Source organism: Orycteropus afer, unplaced genomic scaffold (genome assembly GCF_000298275.1).
Source record: "Orycteropus afer afer isolate SDZICR_OR568_19922 unplaced genomic scaffold, OryAfe1.0 scaffold00417, whole genome shotgun sequence".
Classification (NCBI taxonomy): domain Eukaryota; kingdom Metazoa; phylum Chordata; class Mammalia; order Tubulidentata; family Orycteropodidae; genus Orycteropus; species Orycteropus afer.
The window spans coordinates 2,796,805-2,813,819 of NW_006922004.1; the positions used below are offsets into that span (position 1 = coordinate 2,796,805).

The 17,015-nt window shown below is 37.4% G+C and overlaps 1 protein-coding gene across 1 annotated transcript in view; it reads left to right on the forward strand.

Annotated features, from left to right (window-relative positions):
- Nucleotides 1-10,954, forward strand: part of LOC103208154 (protein-lysine methyltransferase METTL21E-like) — a 30,586-nt gene extending 19,632 nt beyond the window's left edge. Inside the window, 3 exon segments of the mRNA XM_007953831.2 lie at nt 6,766-6,932; nt 7,698-7,815; nt 10,530-10,954. Coding sequence (XP_007952022.2) covers nt 6,766-6,932; nt 7,698-7,815; nt 10,530-10,954 — 710 coding nt within the window.
- The last annotated feature ends 6,061 nt before the right edge of the window (nt 10,955-17,015 follow it).

The following is a 17,015-nucleotide window of genomic DNA, read 5'->3' on the forward strand; positions in this document are numbered from 1 at the left end:
AGATGTGGTCTGCTTTCCATATATAAGCAGCAGCTTTGGGAATCATCTCTAGCTTATGGACTTAAAGCCTCCAAACTGTAAGAGAATGAACTCTTGTTTCTTCAAGCCATCCCATTTGTGGTGTATTCCTGTCACAGCAGCACTAGGTAACCATAACATATTCCATATATTTATAATGCATATTCCATATATATAATATATACATATATATTCCATATATATATGTTGTATATTAAATGTGGCACCAGGATTGGAGGAAGACTGTAACAACCTGTGATATGCAGATGACACAACCTTGCTGGCTGAAAATGAAGATGACTTGAAGCATTTACTGATGAAGATCAAAGACTACAGTGTTCTGTATGGATTACACTCAACATAAAGAAAATCCTCACAACTGGACCAATAAGCATCATCATGAAAAATGGAGAGAAGATTGAAGTTGTCAGGGATTTCATTTTTCTTGAGCCCACAATCAATATCCATGGATGCAGTCAGTAGTCATGAAATCAGACATCGTATTGCACTGAGTAAATCTACTGCAAAAGGCCTCTTTAAAGTGATAAGAAGTAAAGATGTCACTTTGAATATTAAGGTATGCCTAACCCAAGCAATGGTATTTTCCCTTGCTTCATATGCATGTGAAAACTGGACAATGAATAAGGAAGACCAAAGAAGAGTTGATACCTTTGAATTATGGTGTTGGAGAAGAAATATCATAGACTGCCAGAAGAACAAACAAATCTGTCTGGGAAGAAGTGCATCCAGAATGCTCCTTGGACGTGAGAATGGCCTGACTTCATCTCCCATTCTTTGGTCATGTGATCAGAAGGGACCATTTCCTGGAGAAGGATATCATGCTTGGTAAAGTAGAGGGTTAGTGAAAAAGAGGAAGACCCTCAGCAAAATGAATTGACACAGGAGCTGGAATGATGGGCTTATTGTGAGGATGGCACACAAGCAGGCACTGTTTCATTCTGTTGTACACAGGGTAGCTGTGAGTCAGAGCCAACTCGATGGCACCTGATAACAACAAATATAACTATATGTGTGTGTGTACACTTTAAGGAATACAGGAGGCTGTCGTTTGAACAGAACAAGGGGACACTACATGGTTTAAAATCAAGAAGGGAGTGCGTCAGGGTTGTATTCTGTCTCCACACTTATTCAATCTATATGCTGAGCAAATAATCCGAGAAGCTGGACTATATGAAGAAAAACGTGGTATCAGGGTTGGAGGAAGAATCATTAACAACCTGAGATATGCAGACGATACAACTTTGCTTGCTGAAAGTGAGGATGACTTAAGGCACCTACTGATGAAGGTTGAAGAATACAGTCTGCAGTATAGATTACATCTCAACATGAAGAAAACAAAAGTCCTCACAACTGGACCAATGAGCAGCATCACAATAAATGGAGAGCAGATTGAGGTTGTCAAGGAATTCATGTTGCTTGGTTCTACAATTGATGCCAACGGAAGCAGCAGTCAGGACATTAGACGACGTGTAGCATTGGGAAAGTCAACTGCGAAGGAACTGTTTCAAGTGCTGAGGAGCAAGGATATCTCCTTGAGGACTAAGGTGCGCCTGACACAAGCCATGATATTTCCAATCGCCTGGTATGCATGTGAGAGCTGGACAATGAATAAGGAAGACCCAAGAAGAGTTGATGCTTTTGAGTTGTGGTGCTGGCGAAGAATGCTGAAAGTACCATGGACTGCTAAAAGAACTAACAGATCTGTCCTGGAGGAAGTGTAGCCAGAATGCTCCTTGGAAGCAAGAATGGCCAGACTTCGTCTCACCTATTTTGGTCATGTTGTAAGAAGGCACCATTCCCTGGAGAAGGATGTCATGTTTGGTAGGGTGGAGGGTGGACGAAAGAGGGGGAGGCCTTCAATGAGATGGATTGATACGGTGGCTGCGATGATGGGCTCAAGTATAGCAGGGATTGTGGGGCTGGCGCGGGATCAGGCAGTGTTTCGTTCTGCTGTGCATGGGGTTGCTATGAGTCGGAAACGACTCGACGGCACTTAACAACAACAACAACAAATATATATATATATATATATATATATGTATTCCTTGAAGAATGTATGTATATATATTCCTTAAAGAAGCTCTGTTGTCTCAATAGTTAAGCATTCAGCTGCTAACTAAAAAGTCACTGGTTTGAAACCATCGGTCGCTCTGCAGGAGAAAGGAAAGACCTAGTGATCTTTTGCTGTAAAGATCTCAGCCTAGGAATCCCTGTGGGACAGTTCTACTTACTCTGTAGGCTCTCTGTGAGTTGGAATAAACTCAGTGGAACACAACAACAACAGCAACAACAACATACATTCCTTATAATATTAAGTCATCCTATTCGAGTGCTAAGACTGTTCATTTATCCAGATCACTTTTATGTCTTGTTCTGAAAGATATTTCAAACTAGCAAGTGTGAAGTTAAGACTGTTGAATGTAATTTTAACCTTAACACATGTACAAGAAATTTGAAATACATGTTTTGAGTGGCGAACATTTAATATTATGTGGTCTGGATGTAGAGTGACTCTATTTTACATGAGGAATCAAGTACTGGAGCTCTAGGTTATCCTAGTAGTGGCCATGTTCTCTCTGAGGCAGAACTTTGGTCAGGTCAGCCTATCACAGGGAGATGAGGAAAGCAAGCATGGTGTATGAAAGCTGACTTTTTAAGGCACAGCTACCCTTCCACTGGGAAAAGAACATGGCCTTATCTACATGTTAGGCTGCTAATCAGATGAGTAGCTTCTTGTCTCTTCCAAGAAGAAGCTCATAAGGAGTTAGAATGGAAGGGAAACTTGGGAAAAAAGGCCATAGTTTCCTAATATAAAATTTGGTTTATTTCCTGAGTCATTCTTCGCTTGGGGCTGTTCAAATATACTTTCTCCATCCTTAACCTCCCAGTCCCTTCTCGAAGTGGTAATCTTACTTTCTTAGTTCACAGTGGTGTCCCTTTGTGAAGCAAGTATCTACAGCCTACAATTTATCCCTCTTGTCAACTCAGTGTATAGATCCATAGACTTCCCAATTATTTCCATTCTCTCTTTTGTTTTTCTACTCATCAAGTCCAATTGATATTTCCTCTTAATATCTTTGGTGTATATCCCTCACTGCCTCTGCATTAGTTGGATTAATGTAGTAGTTTCCCTACTGGAATTCTGGTCTGGGTGATGGTGATGATAAGGATGACAACAGTGTTGTTAATGGTTGTGATTATTAATACTAAGTTTGTTGAGTTCTTTGTGGTAAATATTGTATCACTGCTTTTTGTGAATTATATAATTTAATCTTCTTAACATTGCTAGAAAGTGTGCGTAATATTATTATCCTTAATTTTAAGATGAGGAACGGAAGCTCGAAGTGATTAAGCACCTTGCCTACTAAAGGAGCAGAGTTCAGATTTGAACCCAGACTTCTTGGATAGAGGCCCTTTGTACACATTGTTCTTCATTTTGGAACCTTTTCACAAAGTTGTCTCTTTCTTATCATATAGATCTCAATTTAAATGCTCTTTTTTTTTTTTTTTTTAAGAAAGAGCTTACCTGACTATTAAATCTGAAATAGCCTTTACCCAGTTATTCTTTATTACATCATTATTTTATTTCCTTCCTGGAATGGATCACTGTCTGAAATTACTTTTGTTTACTAAAATATAAGCTACATAATGGCAGTAATATTAACATTGTCTGTCTTGTTCACTGTTTGTCACAAGCACCTACTCCAGTGATGGCACAGTAGGCCCTTTGTAACTATTTGTTGAATATATGAATGACTTACCGTCTTAACCATTACACAATTTTTCCTTCAGTCTGCTCTCCTCATCATTGCCAAGTGTGCTTAGATTGCTTTCTTCCTTCTTCATTAGAGCTTCCACTGTCTTCATTAGTACCTCCACTGTCTACAGCATAACACTGGAACTCCATAACATCACATGTAAGGTGGTGCTCAGTCCATGTTTGCTTGTACAATTTTACTTGTCATTCACCTCTGAAAGTTGGTCTATTTAGTATTATATAAGATATAAGATAAAGAACCTTGGGGGTAAAACCATTAAGCACTTGGCTGCTACCTGAAAGATGGGTGATTTGAATCCACCCAGTGACTGTAAGAGAGAGACCTGACAATCTGCTCCTGTAAAGATTACAGTGTAGAAAACCCTGTGGGGCAATTCTACTTCCCATCACATTGAGTTGTTGTGAGTAAAAATTGACTTGATGGCACCAAACAACATATAAGGTAAAACAAATATAATACATAATAACATAATGATATAGAATATATTATATAATCTCTCATGGCACATACTTTCATGCATCTGCATCTATGTAAATGCTCTTCCTTTTCTTACTTTGTTTTACTTCATTGAACATTTGTCATCTTTAAAGTTTGAACTTAAAGATACCCTGTGTGTGAGACTTTGTCTGAATTCCACACACTGATAGGGGATTCTTTTTCACTTTCCTTTCACCTCCATTTCAGCAATTGTCATAATAGCTTTATAATAATTTACTTATATGTCTTTCTGTACACATTTGCAAGCTTCACCAAATTAGGGAACATATCTTTGAATTTTTATTCCCGGTCACTAGACAATACATAGACTATACTACATATCCAGTGAGTATTTGTTAAATGAATAAATGAATGAAACTTAACCTGACCTCAGGAATCCATTCCCTCTTGTTATTGATGGATCTTCCTCCCATCCATTCTCTTCCTTTCCATTCTTTGATACCATTCTCTCCACTACTGCCTTCCTCTCCTCTACTTTCATATGATTTCATTCCTGTATTTCCTCAGCATGCTGTATCTCTTTGACAGCCTTTATTCATATGATGTCATGTAGTTATTTTATTGAGTCATAGAAATTCAGTTGTGCAGTGGTGGTAGTATAACTAGAGCAAACAGCAATCTGATGTGTAATGTGTCTCTAATATCCTAAAAAAGTGGTTGTTCAGTCATTGGACACACACACACACACACACACACACATATCCTCAGTTACTTATACTTGCTAGTCCTTTAATTTGTGAAAATAACTGTTGCTCAGTATGATTCCTTATTTATGATTAAAATGTTGATTTCCCCAAACTATCTGTAAATGGTTGATTTTCAAGATTTCTCTTGTCCTAGTTGCTTAAATTTCTCACTGTTCCTCTAAAGTGAGGCTTCCAAAACGAAATACTGTGCTACAAGTATGACCTGACTAGCATGAGATAGAATACAGCTTTTACCTCCATAATTTTAAAAATTATATTGTTAGTATGGCCTAGGTGTACTAGGGAACCCTGCTGGAGCAGTGGTTGAAATGCTTGGTACTAACTGAAAGGTTGGAAGTTTGAACCCAGCGGCTACTCTGTGGGAAAAAGATGTGTAGTCTGCTTCCATAAAGATTGCAGATTGTAGTAGTTAAGTTTGTGTGTCAACTGGGCCTGGTTGAGTGGCTGGGCAGCTGGATGTAGTTATTCCCCATCGTAAGACTGGCAATCAACTTCATGGTGGAATCTCTTGGAGCAGCTAAGTAGATGCTTTAGGATGTGGGTGGGCTGCTTCCAGTATATAAGAAACAACTTTGAGGAAGGTCTCCAGCTTTTTGGGACACTTGAACCCTGCATGTAGCCAAGTCTTCATTCAGTAGCCTGCCATGCTCTGCTGATCTTGAGACTTTCAATGGACTTGAGTTAATGGCCTGCTGTGTGGTTTGATAACATCGGAGCTGTGTCTTTTTACTTGCTGACCTTGGGTATGTTAGCTTCAGCAGCCAGTAGCTGCCTGAATGAAGAGATGCCTCCAGCTTCAGTGGGCTGGGAACAAGAGGCAGAGCTAAAGGGCAAGGTTGAGTGGCTTTCACCCAGCCCTTAGAGCCTGGCACTTTGAATTTGGACTTCTAGCCTCCAAAACTGTAAGAGAATAAAGTCCTGTTTGTTAAAGCCATTCCCATTTGTGGTATATTCCTGTCAGAGTGGCACTAGGTAACCAGAGCAGAATGGTTAGCATTTGATTGCTAACCAGAAGGTTGGTGGTTCAAACCCACCAGTCACTCCATGAAAGGAAGATTGATTGGGCAACCTACTTCCATAAAGATTTACTGCCTCAGAAACCCAATAGGGATCGCTATGAGTTGGAATCGACTTGATGGCAGCGAGTTTGGTTTTCGGTTTTTAATCTTTACAGAAGCAGGCTACCACATCTTTCTCCCATGGAGCAACTAGTAAGTTTTTAACAATTGGACTTTAGGATTGCAGCCAAGCTCTTAATCACTCTGTCAACAGGGCTCCCATCAATTCTTCAGTCTTCCTCATTCATTGTCCAACTTTAACATGTATATGAGTCTATTGGAAATGTCAAGGCTTGGGTCAGGTGCACCTTAATCCTCAAAGTGACATCTTTGCTTTTTAATGCTCTGAAAAGGTCTTTTGGTGGCTCTTAGAATATATTGTTTTTCAAAAAGTATATTAATTATTATTTGTGTCATGTAGCATTGCAGAAATGAATAGTGATAATAGTGATGATTTCATCTTCAATTTAAATCAGAAAAATGTTGTCATCTTGATGTATGAAATGTTAGCTTATATTACAAGTTGTTTTCAAATAGTTTACCCTACACTTAAAGACAGTGAATATTCAAAAGTAACTCAGAATAAGTACAAATGCTGCATTTCCATAAGGTTCTTCTTTGCTGGTTCTTCTTTGCTTTCATGACTTTACCAACATAATAATGGCCTTTTCCTCTTCCTTTCAGAGAACAGAGAAGACTATGAAGACAAGCAGGTAGTTGAACAAATTATGGCAAGATGTTTTATTCCAACTCTAATAACAACAACCTCCTGGGAAAATTTTCATTTTGTTGGTCATGAGATTCGGATTACTGAAGCCGTGGATTGTTATGGTGCTGTTGTTTGGCCATCGGTATGCTTTCTTGTAAAATTTTCTATCTTTCCATTTTTTTTCAGCCAGTTTTGCTTATTATTATGTTCTGTTCAGAAGAAGAAAATAGGCTCTATAATAATACATTGTTACCTCAAACAACATCAGCATTTAGAAATCACAATATTGGGGAATTGCTTCTACCAATTCTATTTCTGACTCTCTATCAATGTCAGCTCAGCAGAGAATGTTTATAGCTTCAGGTTTTTTTTTCTTAATGACTATAAGAGCTTAGAATTGTAAAAAAAAAAGTTTATCTCCCATTTAATTGGCTCCAATTGGGTAAATGATTATATTAAAATTTATTCAAGTCTCAACATGCAGAGTATTCCAAAAGACTCCTTTACCAAATGTTCCATGAAGGATGGCAGATCCCTCAAACACTGCCTGCCCTGATCCCTCACACTTATTTGAAATGGCTCTTATTATTAGAAGCTGTTTTCTTTCAAAATCATCCAATCTAAGCAACTAAACTACTTACATATTATGAGTTTTTTGTCTCCTCTAACCCGCCCCACTACCCTCAAGGACTTTTTATTGCCTTGATGTTGAACCTATCAGAGGATATACTTTCTATTGATATATACGCACACATGCACACAAATACATACACATATACATGCACACATACATATAGTAGCATTAGTGGGATCTACTAGATCTAACATAATTTAATTTTCCTTTCTGTTATTACTTGCCTACCCTTTTTTAAAATTTTGTTTTAACTTTACTTCTTAACTTTTATAGGCTCTTGTTCTATGTTATTTTCTGGAAACAAATATAAAACAATACAATATAGTTGACAAAAACGTAATTGAAATTGGAGCTGGAACAGGGCTAGTCTCTATTGTGGCAAGTTTACTAGGTAAGTGTATTTGGTTTTGATTGAATAAGATCAGAGAATTAAATGATCAAATATCATTAGTTGCTTTTAGTGTCCAGTGAACTATGACTGGGACCTATTTTTACTCCTTATTAGTTGAATGCTTGATCAAGAAACTATTTTAAAGCCATTGTAATGGTTTCCTTCAAAAATTTAGGTGAAAGTTATCTTAATTCTTTCCTTGGAATTTTAAGTCACCAGCCTTAAATGAGGCATTCTAAATGGAAGATGTGCCTAAGCATCCTGATTGCTAGAGGGGATGTGTAAAATATTAGACATAGTCAGAATCTATTGTTGCTGATTTTGATATCCTTTAATTTACACCAGTGCTCAAATATAGCTATATAGCTTTTGCATCTTAAACTTCTATGCTTTTATGAAAAAGCATCTGTTACAATAAGGATACACAGAGTGGGCATGTTAGAAATCACATACTCTCCATCTCTGCTTCTATTTTTAGGTGTTTTTCCTTGAATTTATTTTCTCAGTTCATTTCTAGTCTTCCTTTATGATCCTTTGTTCTCTCACAAGCACCTTCTTTTCTAACTCAGTGTGTGACAATCTCTATGTATGCCTAAACATATTTCAGGTTGGTCTTTTTGTTGTTGTTGCTGCTGTCTATTTCACCATCTTAATTTAGCTCTGATGTGCACTACCCAAATTTGTCTTGATTTCCTTGATCTTCAGAAGTGCACACCTGCCACTCTAAAATCTTGAGTGGAATTAAAGATTTAACAATTTACAACTTTTTAAACACTGGGAGAAATAAGGACCCATGAAGGTCCTCCCAAATATTTTAAAAAATTGCTCTGTCCTGCTGGTACTCTCCAAATTCCTTATTCCGTTTAGTATGGGTAGAGTCACGGTCACTATTTGATTTATAACTGAAAGCTCCCAAACTGGAGAACAGAATTTGTATTTTGTAAAGTCATTATTTTTATTAAAAAGAATTAAACCCTTCAATCTATTTGTACAACTTGAAATAAATATCAAGAAAAGGAATACTTGTTCAGTCAGTATTCCAAAAGTGGTTGCATTTCCTCTCTAGACTCAAAGATCTTAAGTTCATAATCAGTACAGAGATGCTATGAGACAAAACAACTCAACAGCAATGGGGAATGGAGTTGGCAGGAGGTATTCCTTGTCTTGGGACTTTAAGTAGATTTGTTGAAAATGCTTACCCACCCACATTAGAATACAAATATTCATATTAATATTTATAGTTAATATTAATAATAATTAATATTAATATGAATTCATAGTAATTCTAGTGGTGATAGGCATGTTTTTCTCCAGTTTTAACATTTTCACAAAGTGTGATCAATGGCAAGAGAAGCTTGACATTCTGGCTAAGGAATAGATTCTAATTTGATCTAAGCTGAATGAGGCTCTGCTTCCAGTTCTACTTTCTTATCCTTTGTCCTAGTGTGTTCTTGTCTGATGCTGTGCAATTGGCCAACCCTAGATTTATTTAGATTGTTTTCAGGCTATTGTATTGCTCAAAGTATATTCAAGAACCAATTTTTGTTGGTTATATATGAGTTGATTTCTAAAGGTTTTTTCCTTCCAATTTCTTGCTTAAAAATACCACAAAAATTAACTTTTCATAGTTTATATCATCCTCACTTGAGCCTTCTGTCTATGGTCTTTGACTTCTGAGCACTGAATGTATGTTGTGGGTAGGTTTCAAACATCTTTTATTGGGAAGAGTCACACTTACCATGGAGTTGAAAACTTGGACATAAACATGTTGTTGTTGTTTGCCATTGAGTCAGTCCTGACTCATAGCGACCCCTCCTTGGGTTTCCGAGGCAGTATCACTACAGAAGTAGGATTACTCAACCTTCCTTCCGAGGAGTGGCTGGTGGGTTTGAACCACCAGCCTTCTGGTTAGCAGTCAAGTGCCTTAGGCACTATGCTACCAGAGCTCCTTGGACATAAACATGGATATGTTTAATGCAATGCCACTGAAAAGTCCTTTTTCCTCCCTTTACTTTTCACACTTTTCAACTGAAGGATGCCCAGTGTTATCTACACTCACTTGATCTAACTCTTCTGAGACCTGGAAATTTTTTAGGGAAGTATTATTTATCTTTCATCAATGACTTGTAGATGTTCCAGCAAGGATACTAAATATTTTGAAATTCCCTTTTGGTCAATTACTGTTCTCCTAGCATATAATAGATAACAAACAAAACAAAACAAAACAAAACTCACTGTGGTCAAGTCAGTTCTGACTCATAGCAAACCCTCTTTGGGTTTTAGAGGCAATTATCTCTACAGAAGTAGATTGTCCCGTCTTCTTTCCAAGGAGTGGCTGTTGGGTTTGAACCGCCAGGCTTCTGGTTAGTAGTCAAATGCCTTTGGCACTACACCAGAGCTTCTAATAGATAAAAAGAAGACAATAACAGTAACAACAACAACAACTCAAAAACAAAAGCAAACAAACCAACAACTGGGAGAACAGAAAAATGCAATAGAACACAAAAGTACCATCAGAATCCTAAGGTCTGCCCACCTAACATGGGCAGCCTTAACATTATTTTGAGAAAGATTCCCCTCCTGTGTGTGTATGGTCTAGTCTTTTCCTTGGGACTAGCAATTATGCAGAATTGAAGAATGTGGGCTGGATTAAAACTTGGTTGTTTCACCTTATTCCATGAAGGTTACTTTGTCTACTGTCTTTTGTTTCACAGGTGCACATGTGACTGCCACAGATTTACCTGATTTACTTGGAAATCTTCAATATAATATTTCCCGAAACACGAAAATGAAATGCAAACATCCACCTCAAGTTAAAGAGCTCTCCTGGGGTGTTGCTTTAGATAAAAACTTCCCCAGGTCTTCAAACAATTTTGACTATATCCTGGCAGCGGATGTTGTCTACGCTCATCCTTTTCTGGAAGAGCTCCTCATTACCTTTGACCATTTGTGCAAAGAAACTACCATCATCCTCTGGGTTATGAAGTTCAGGTTGGAGAAAGAAAATAAATTTGTAGATAGATTTAAGGAGTTGTTTGACCTGGAGGAAATTTCCAGTTTCCCAAGCCTTGGTATTAAGTTGTATAAAGCTATGAAGAAAAATCGGAGGAGTGCATGATACCCTCAAATAAGGATTTAGAAGTGCTAAAGCTATTTCCAATAGATTATTACCTTAAAGAAGATCTGGAGTAATCTGATGTACTATTGACTTTTTCAAGGGCAAACACACACACACATACACACACAGTTATGAGTGTAGAAGACAGTTCCTCAAATTTGCCTCACCCCAAACAAGGATTTCTCCAGATACATGTGAGTCTGGAGGATTCAGGGAACTTGTTCCAAGTCTATCTGCATCAGGACTCAGAGCCGCCTTCTACTTATGGGGTAATAGGAACTGCTTTCAAAGTCATAATATGTGGTCATAACGTTCTTGTACCTCTTGTTCCTCCTTAGCACTCTATGTAGTTGTTATTTTTTTAATATATAACTGCAGGAAGATATATAACTGCAGGAAGTTTTTAACAATATCTCTAAAACGTACACTGTTGTTTTTAAAATAGGATTATATTATTCTCTCTTTAGAAATAAAGAAATTGACTATAGTGGAATCTGCAAATAAATCTGAAAAAGCTGATATATACTGTAGTGGTAAATATTAGACAACCACGACTTTCATTAGTGGCATCTTATAGGTGGTCTAACATTCTGCTTTACAGGGTGGATGTCTACTATGACCTCTGAAATCAATCAAGTTTGTGGATTTGAGGTTATGGGCAAGGACATTTCACTCTATTAAATGAAAAAATGAATGAAAGAAAACATAAGAATTGTTCATATTTCAGGGAAATTGTGTTATTTTTAAGCTAAGTACAGTTATTTCATATCACAGAAACAGAGATAAATATAAAAACAGAGCTGAAAATATGTACAAAAAGATTTAGGTCTCTAATCTCTAATGACCAGATTTATGGCTAGTGTTAAAATTTAAAGCTCTTTTGATGAACATACATAGAACTAGATCTTTGAAACCCTATATCTTTTTTTATATGGGCCTTAGAGATTAGAATAAATTAGAATAAATTAATCAATAAATATGAAGTAATTAAAGTCAATGCAAGGAGAGCAAAAATATTAAGATTCTGTGTGATGCAATTACTTAGACTGTATTAGTTGGTAACTACTCTGTAATGTTCCCAGTAATGTTTGTTGGATTGTCACTGTGCCTTTACAATGACCCTCACTCTCCTAGGAGTAATCCTTTCAAATTTGCTGAAAGCCGTCAGTCCATTCAAATTTGAGCATGGCTAAACAGATTATTTCCAAGGGTCCTGATCTGAAAGCCAGGATGCAATTATACTCCCAATGGATTTTTGGTATCTATATTTAATAGGAACATCTCTCAATAATTTTCAATGCTTCCATAGCTTTTTATAGTTTTCACAGCTTATTACTTACACAAAGTCATTTTATCCTCATAACTACTTTAAGAAGTGTAAGTAGTATCATTATCCCAACTTCACAAATGAAGAAAATGAGAGTAAGAGGAATAAAATGACTTGCCCCTGGCTGCACAGTCACAGAGTGGCAGAGGTGGGGCATTTATATCCAAAGCTGAGTCCAAAACCTGTGTTCTTACCACTATACTGTCTTTATATCTTTAAAACAGTAATTCTCAAACTTTCTCTTTTCAAACTGGTGGAATCATGTTTTAAAAGTGAAATATATATCCAGAAAGTTAAGCAAAAAAAATTAGAAAAACTCTTCCCCTTTAAAACGTTTTTGTTGTTTTCTACCTTACCTAGTGTTTTGACTCTCTAGTGCTGCTCTAACAGAAATACTACAAATGGATGACTTTAACCAACAAGGATTTGTTGTTTTACAATTTAGGAGGCTAGAAGTCCTAGGTCAAAGGCAAGCTCCGTGGGCTGGGTGAAAGCCCCTTGACCTTGGGCTTCAGTTCTGTTTCTTGCTCCTGGCCCACTGAAGCTGGAGGCTTTCTTCACTCAGGCAGCTACTGGCTGCTGAGGCTGGCTGCTGAGTGAAGACTCAGCTACATGCAGGGTCCAAGTGTTCCAAAAAGCTCAGATACCTTTCTCAAAGCTGTCTTCTTATATATTGGAAGCAGTCCACATCCCTCAGGCAGCTACTTACTGCTCCAGTAGATTCCCCCATGGAGTTGATTACTAGTCTCATCATGGGAAATAACTATATCCAGCAACCCAGCCACTTAAAACCAGGTCCATCCAAGTTGACACACAACTAGCACAGCTAAGTTGTCAGTGTAGGCTCATTTACAAGGTGATATTTAAAGAAAGTTGAAAGGAGATTAGGGAATTAGTACAGATATTTGGAGAAGAGTGTTCTAAGCAGAGGGAATAGCGACACACAAGCTTTAAGACGGGAACATGCCAGTCCTCTTGAAGATATGTCAGAGAGGCCAGTTTGCTGAAGCAGAGGTGAAATAGGAAATCACATTGCTTATTAGGGGAGCTAGATCATGTAGGACCCTTTTTTGCAGACTGAGTTCACCAGAAACAAACTTAAAGATGGAATTTTGTTATATGGGTCATTTATTAGGGAGTGCCACTGGAACTAAGATCTATGGAAAGGAACAGAAGAAACTAGGACAGAAGTAGAATTTGAGCTGCTATGCAGGCCCAACAACAGCCCCAGCCAAGACCGTATGGAGCTCTAGATATAGAATGGCCTTTCACAGTAGTTCCAAGTTGGGGCCTTTAACCTTATGTCACTCAGTTGTTTGATGTAGGCTGCCATATGATGACTCTGTGACCTTAGGTGAGGTGACTCTGTTCAGCTGAGACAGTTCCTCAAGGGGTTGACAGCTGAGGGCTGCCTGCCAACAGCACTTCCAGCAGCAGGGTAATAAGTCATTCTGAAGGGCACCTGGGCAGTGTATCACAGTGTCAACCACAACCTTGTAGGCCATTTGAAGAACTTTGGTTTTTATTCTGGTGAAATGGAGAATGGTGAATGGTTTTGAGAAGGGCACTGAAAGAACATTACTTATTGTAAGAGCTACTCTTGCTGATGGTTTGAGAATAGAATGTATGGAAAAGGCTAGGTACAAGAGACCAACTAAGAGGCTGTGGCAGCCATCCAGGTAAGAGAGCAAGGAGTTTATTATGGAGGTGGTAAGTGGTCAGTTCTAGGTATGTTTGGAAGACAGAGTAAATAGACCTTTCCACTATAATGAATATGGAGTGTGAGGGAAAGAGTGGAGTCAAGGATGATGACTCTAAAGTGTTTGACTTAAGCTAGTAACCAATTACCAGTTGTTGTCCATTGATGCTGACTTACAGTGATCCCACCTGTGTCAGAGTAGAACTGTGCTCCACAGGGTTTCAATGACTGATTTTTTGGAAATAGATTGCCAGAACTTTCTTCTGAGACATGCTTGGGTGGACTAGAACCTCCAACTTTTCTTTTAACAGCTGAGCACATTAATCATTCGCACTCCCTAAAAGTCTGGATATAATGTATCATCATCAGTTTAAAGATGGTTTATAGAGTTTACTAAAGCTGGGGTTCAAACCCACCAGCCACTCCTTGGAAGGAAGGTGGGGCAATCTACTTCTGTAGTGATACTGCCTCAGAATCCCAAGGAGGGGTCACTATGAGTCGGGTCTGACTCAACAGCACATAACAACAACAACAACAAAGGAGGAAGCATGACTAGAAACAGGACAAAACAGGGATTTAGCCCCGAGGCATGCCTACATTAAAAGATTACACCTAGTTGTATTTAGAGATTTTTTTTTTTTTTGGAAGGTTTTCTCCTCCCACTACTAAAGTTATTTCAGTATCTGTTGACTCTGAAAGGTATTAATTCAATACAACAATGATTTTCAAACTGGCCAGTAGAATTCCAAAGTTCATCGGAGCCACTTTGGATACTTCTAGAGCCTGGGTGTTTTAAAGGGGAGGCAACGGGGATCTTGGGATAAGTGGAAAAATGGCTCTTCTTATAAAAAAGGTTTGAAAATCACTACTAAATTATTTTGGGTAGAATAAATAAAGTGTACTTCTTTCAAAGACAGTGTAGGACCCATCAAACCATATGGTTCTTTAAAGTTCTTCTTTTTCTTTGTGTCAATCTGTCAAACACGATATTTAATATCCATTGTTTTCTTCTGTTTATAGCATTCATTTGCAAATTTTAACACCCACTCACGCACACCATATCTTTCCTGTCTTACTTTATTTTATGTACATGTCTAGTCTTTTATTTTTTTGTTGCCATTTCTCCATACTTTCTTACATTCAATTTTACAATAATTTAATTTCAAAAGATGTAATTTGAGTACGCTTTTTCTATTTTACATTTTTTTTTTTTTTATGGCTAGGAATTGATGTGTTAACTTCAATCCAAGAGAGTTATACTGTGAATTTTACCTTTTCCCTCTTTTATGTGGCTTTTTGACAAGTTAGACCAAGTTACTAAAAAAAAAAAAAAAAAAAAACAACTTAGTACAATTCTTGAAGTAGCTTTCTGGGCCTCCAATAGAATAAACATATTGATTGCCAAGCTTTCAATGAAGGTTATTATAGATTATTATTGCTCCACAGCAGACATTTCTACTTGTTAGAAATGCTCTGGAGCTTAAAATTACCCAGTGTAACCACAAAAGTGGTTATTGTGCCCAACACAATCTCAACTGAACTTAGGAGATGATGTACTTGTACTAAAATCTTCTGTTTTAGAATTTATTGATATATCCTGTTTCATTTGCATCAGTTTTTGTCCATCAGAATTTCCAAAAATTGTTTTATTCATTCCATATCCACATCTATTTTCTCTCTTGGATGAAGAATTGGTAGCATGGGTAACTTCCTAACAGATTTAGCAACCAATAGTGTAAACTCATTATTGTGGAGAAAAAGAAGAGGACACATAATAGACTCTATAATGGCAAGTTCCCAGGACTTTGGTGTTTGAAGGGAGTACCTGATCTTTATTGGCAGAGACCAGTTCTCCTAGTGAGGACCTTAAGTTCTAGACATAAAAGAATAAGACTTTAAGTAAATTAGAAACATAAACTTATGGATAAAAATAAAAGAATATTACTGTACTATGCATCTTCTTTCTACTTAATTTTAATTTTGTTTTTATGGAAGTCTCTCAGTGGAGAAATTAAAAATTAATTGTCATATATATGCATAGGATTGGAGTAAGAGTCATCTGTGATATGTAGATGATATAACTTTGCTTGCTGAAAGTGAAGATGACTTAAAACACTTATTAATGAAGATCAAAGACTACAGTCTTCAGTATGGATTAAACCTCAAAGAAAACAAAAGTGCTCACCACTGACCAATAAACAATATTATGATAAATAGAGAAAAGAATGAGGTTGTCAGGGATTTCATTTTGCTTGGATCCACAATCAATGTTCTTAGAAGCAGCAGTCAAGAAATCAGACATCGTATTGCATTGAGCAAATTTGCTGCAAAACACCTCTTTAAAATGTTAAGGAGCAAAGATATGGCTTTGAAGGCTAAGGTGCACCTGTCTTGTGCCATGGTATTTTCAGTTGCCTCTTATGAAAGCTGGACAATGAATAAGGAAGACCAAAGAAGAGTTGATGCCTTTGAAATGTAGTGTTGGTGAAGAATACTGAAAATACCTGGAAGAAGTACAGCAAGAATGGCCAGACTGACTTCATCTCACCTACTTTGTTAGAAGGGACCAGTCCCTGGAGAAGAATATCATGCTTTTTATAGTAGAGGTTCAGCAAAAAAAAAAAAAAAAGAAAGTGGGGGAGGAAATACATCCTCAGTGAGATAGATTGACATAGTGGTTGCAACATGGGCCCAGACATATCAAGGATTGTGAAGATGGTTCAGGACTGGGCAGTGTTTCCTTCTGTTGTACATAGGGTCTCTATGAGTTGAGTTGCCTTGATGGCACCTATCAGCAACAATTAGTTATAACAACAAAAACATTTAGTTGTAACAACAAAAACATTGTAAGCCCAGTTTACATGTATCAATATGACTACATGGCTAAAAATCTATGCTGATTTGCTCATTTTTCTAATGTACTCTGGTCATTGTACCCAATTACAATGATCCTTGGAATCATGTGTGTGATAGTTGAAGATCTGTCAACTTGGCTGGACTTCACTTGTGAGTGTTGTTTCTCATGATGGATCACATGACTACGTCCTAAGCGGCCG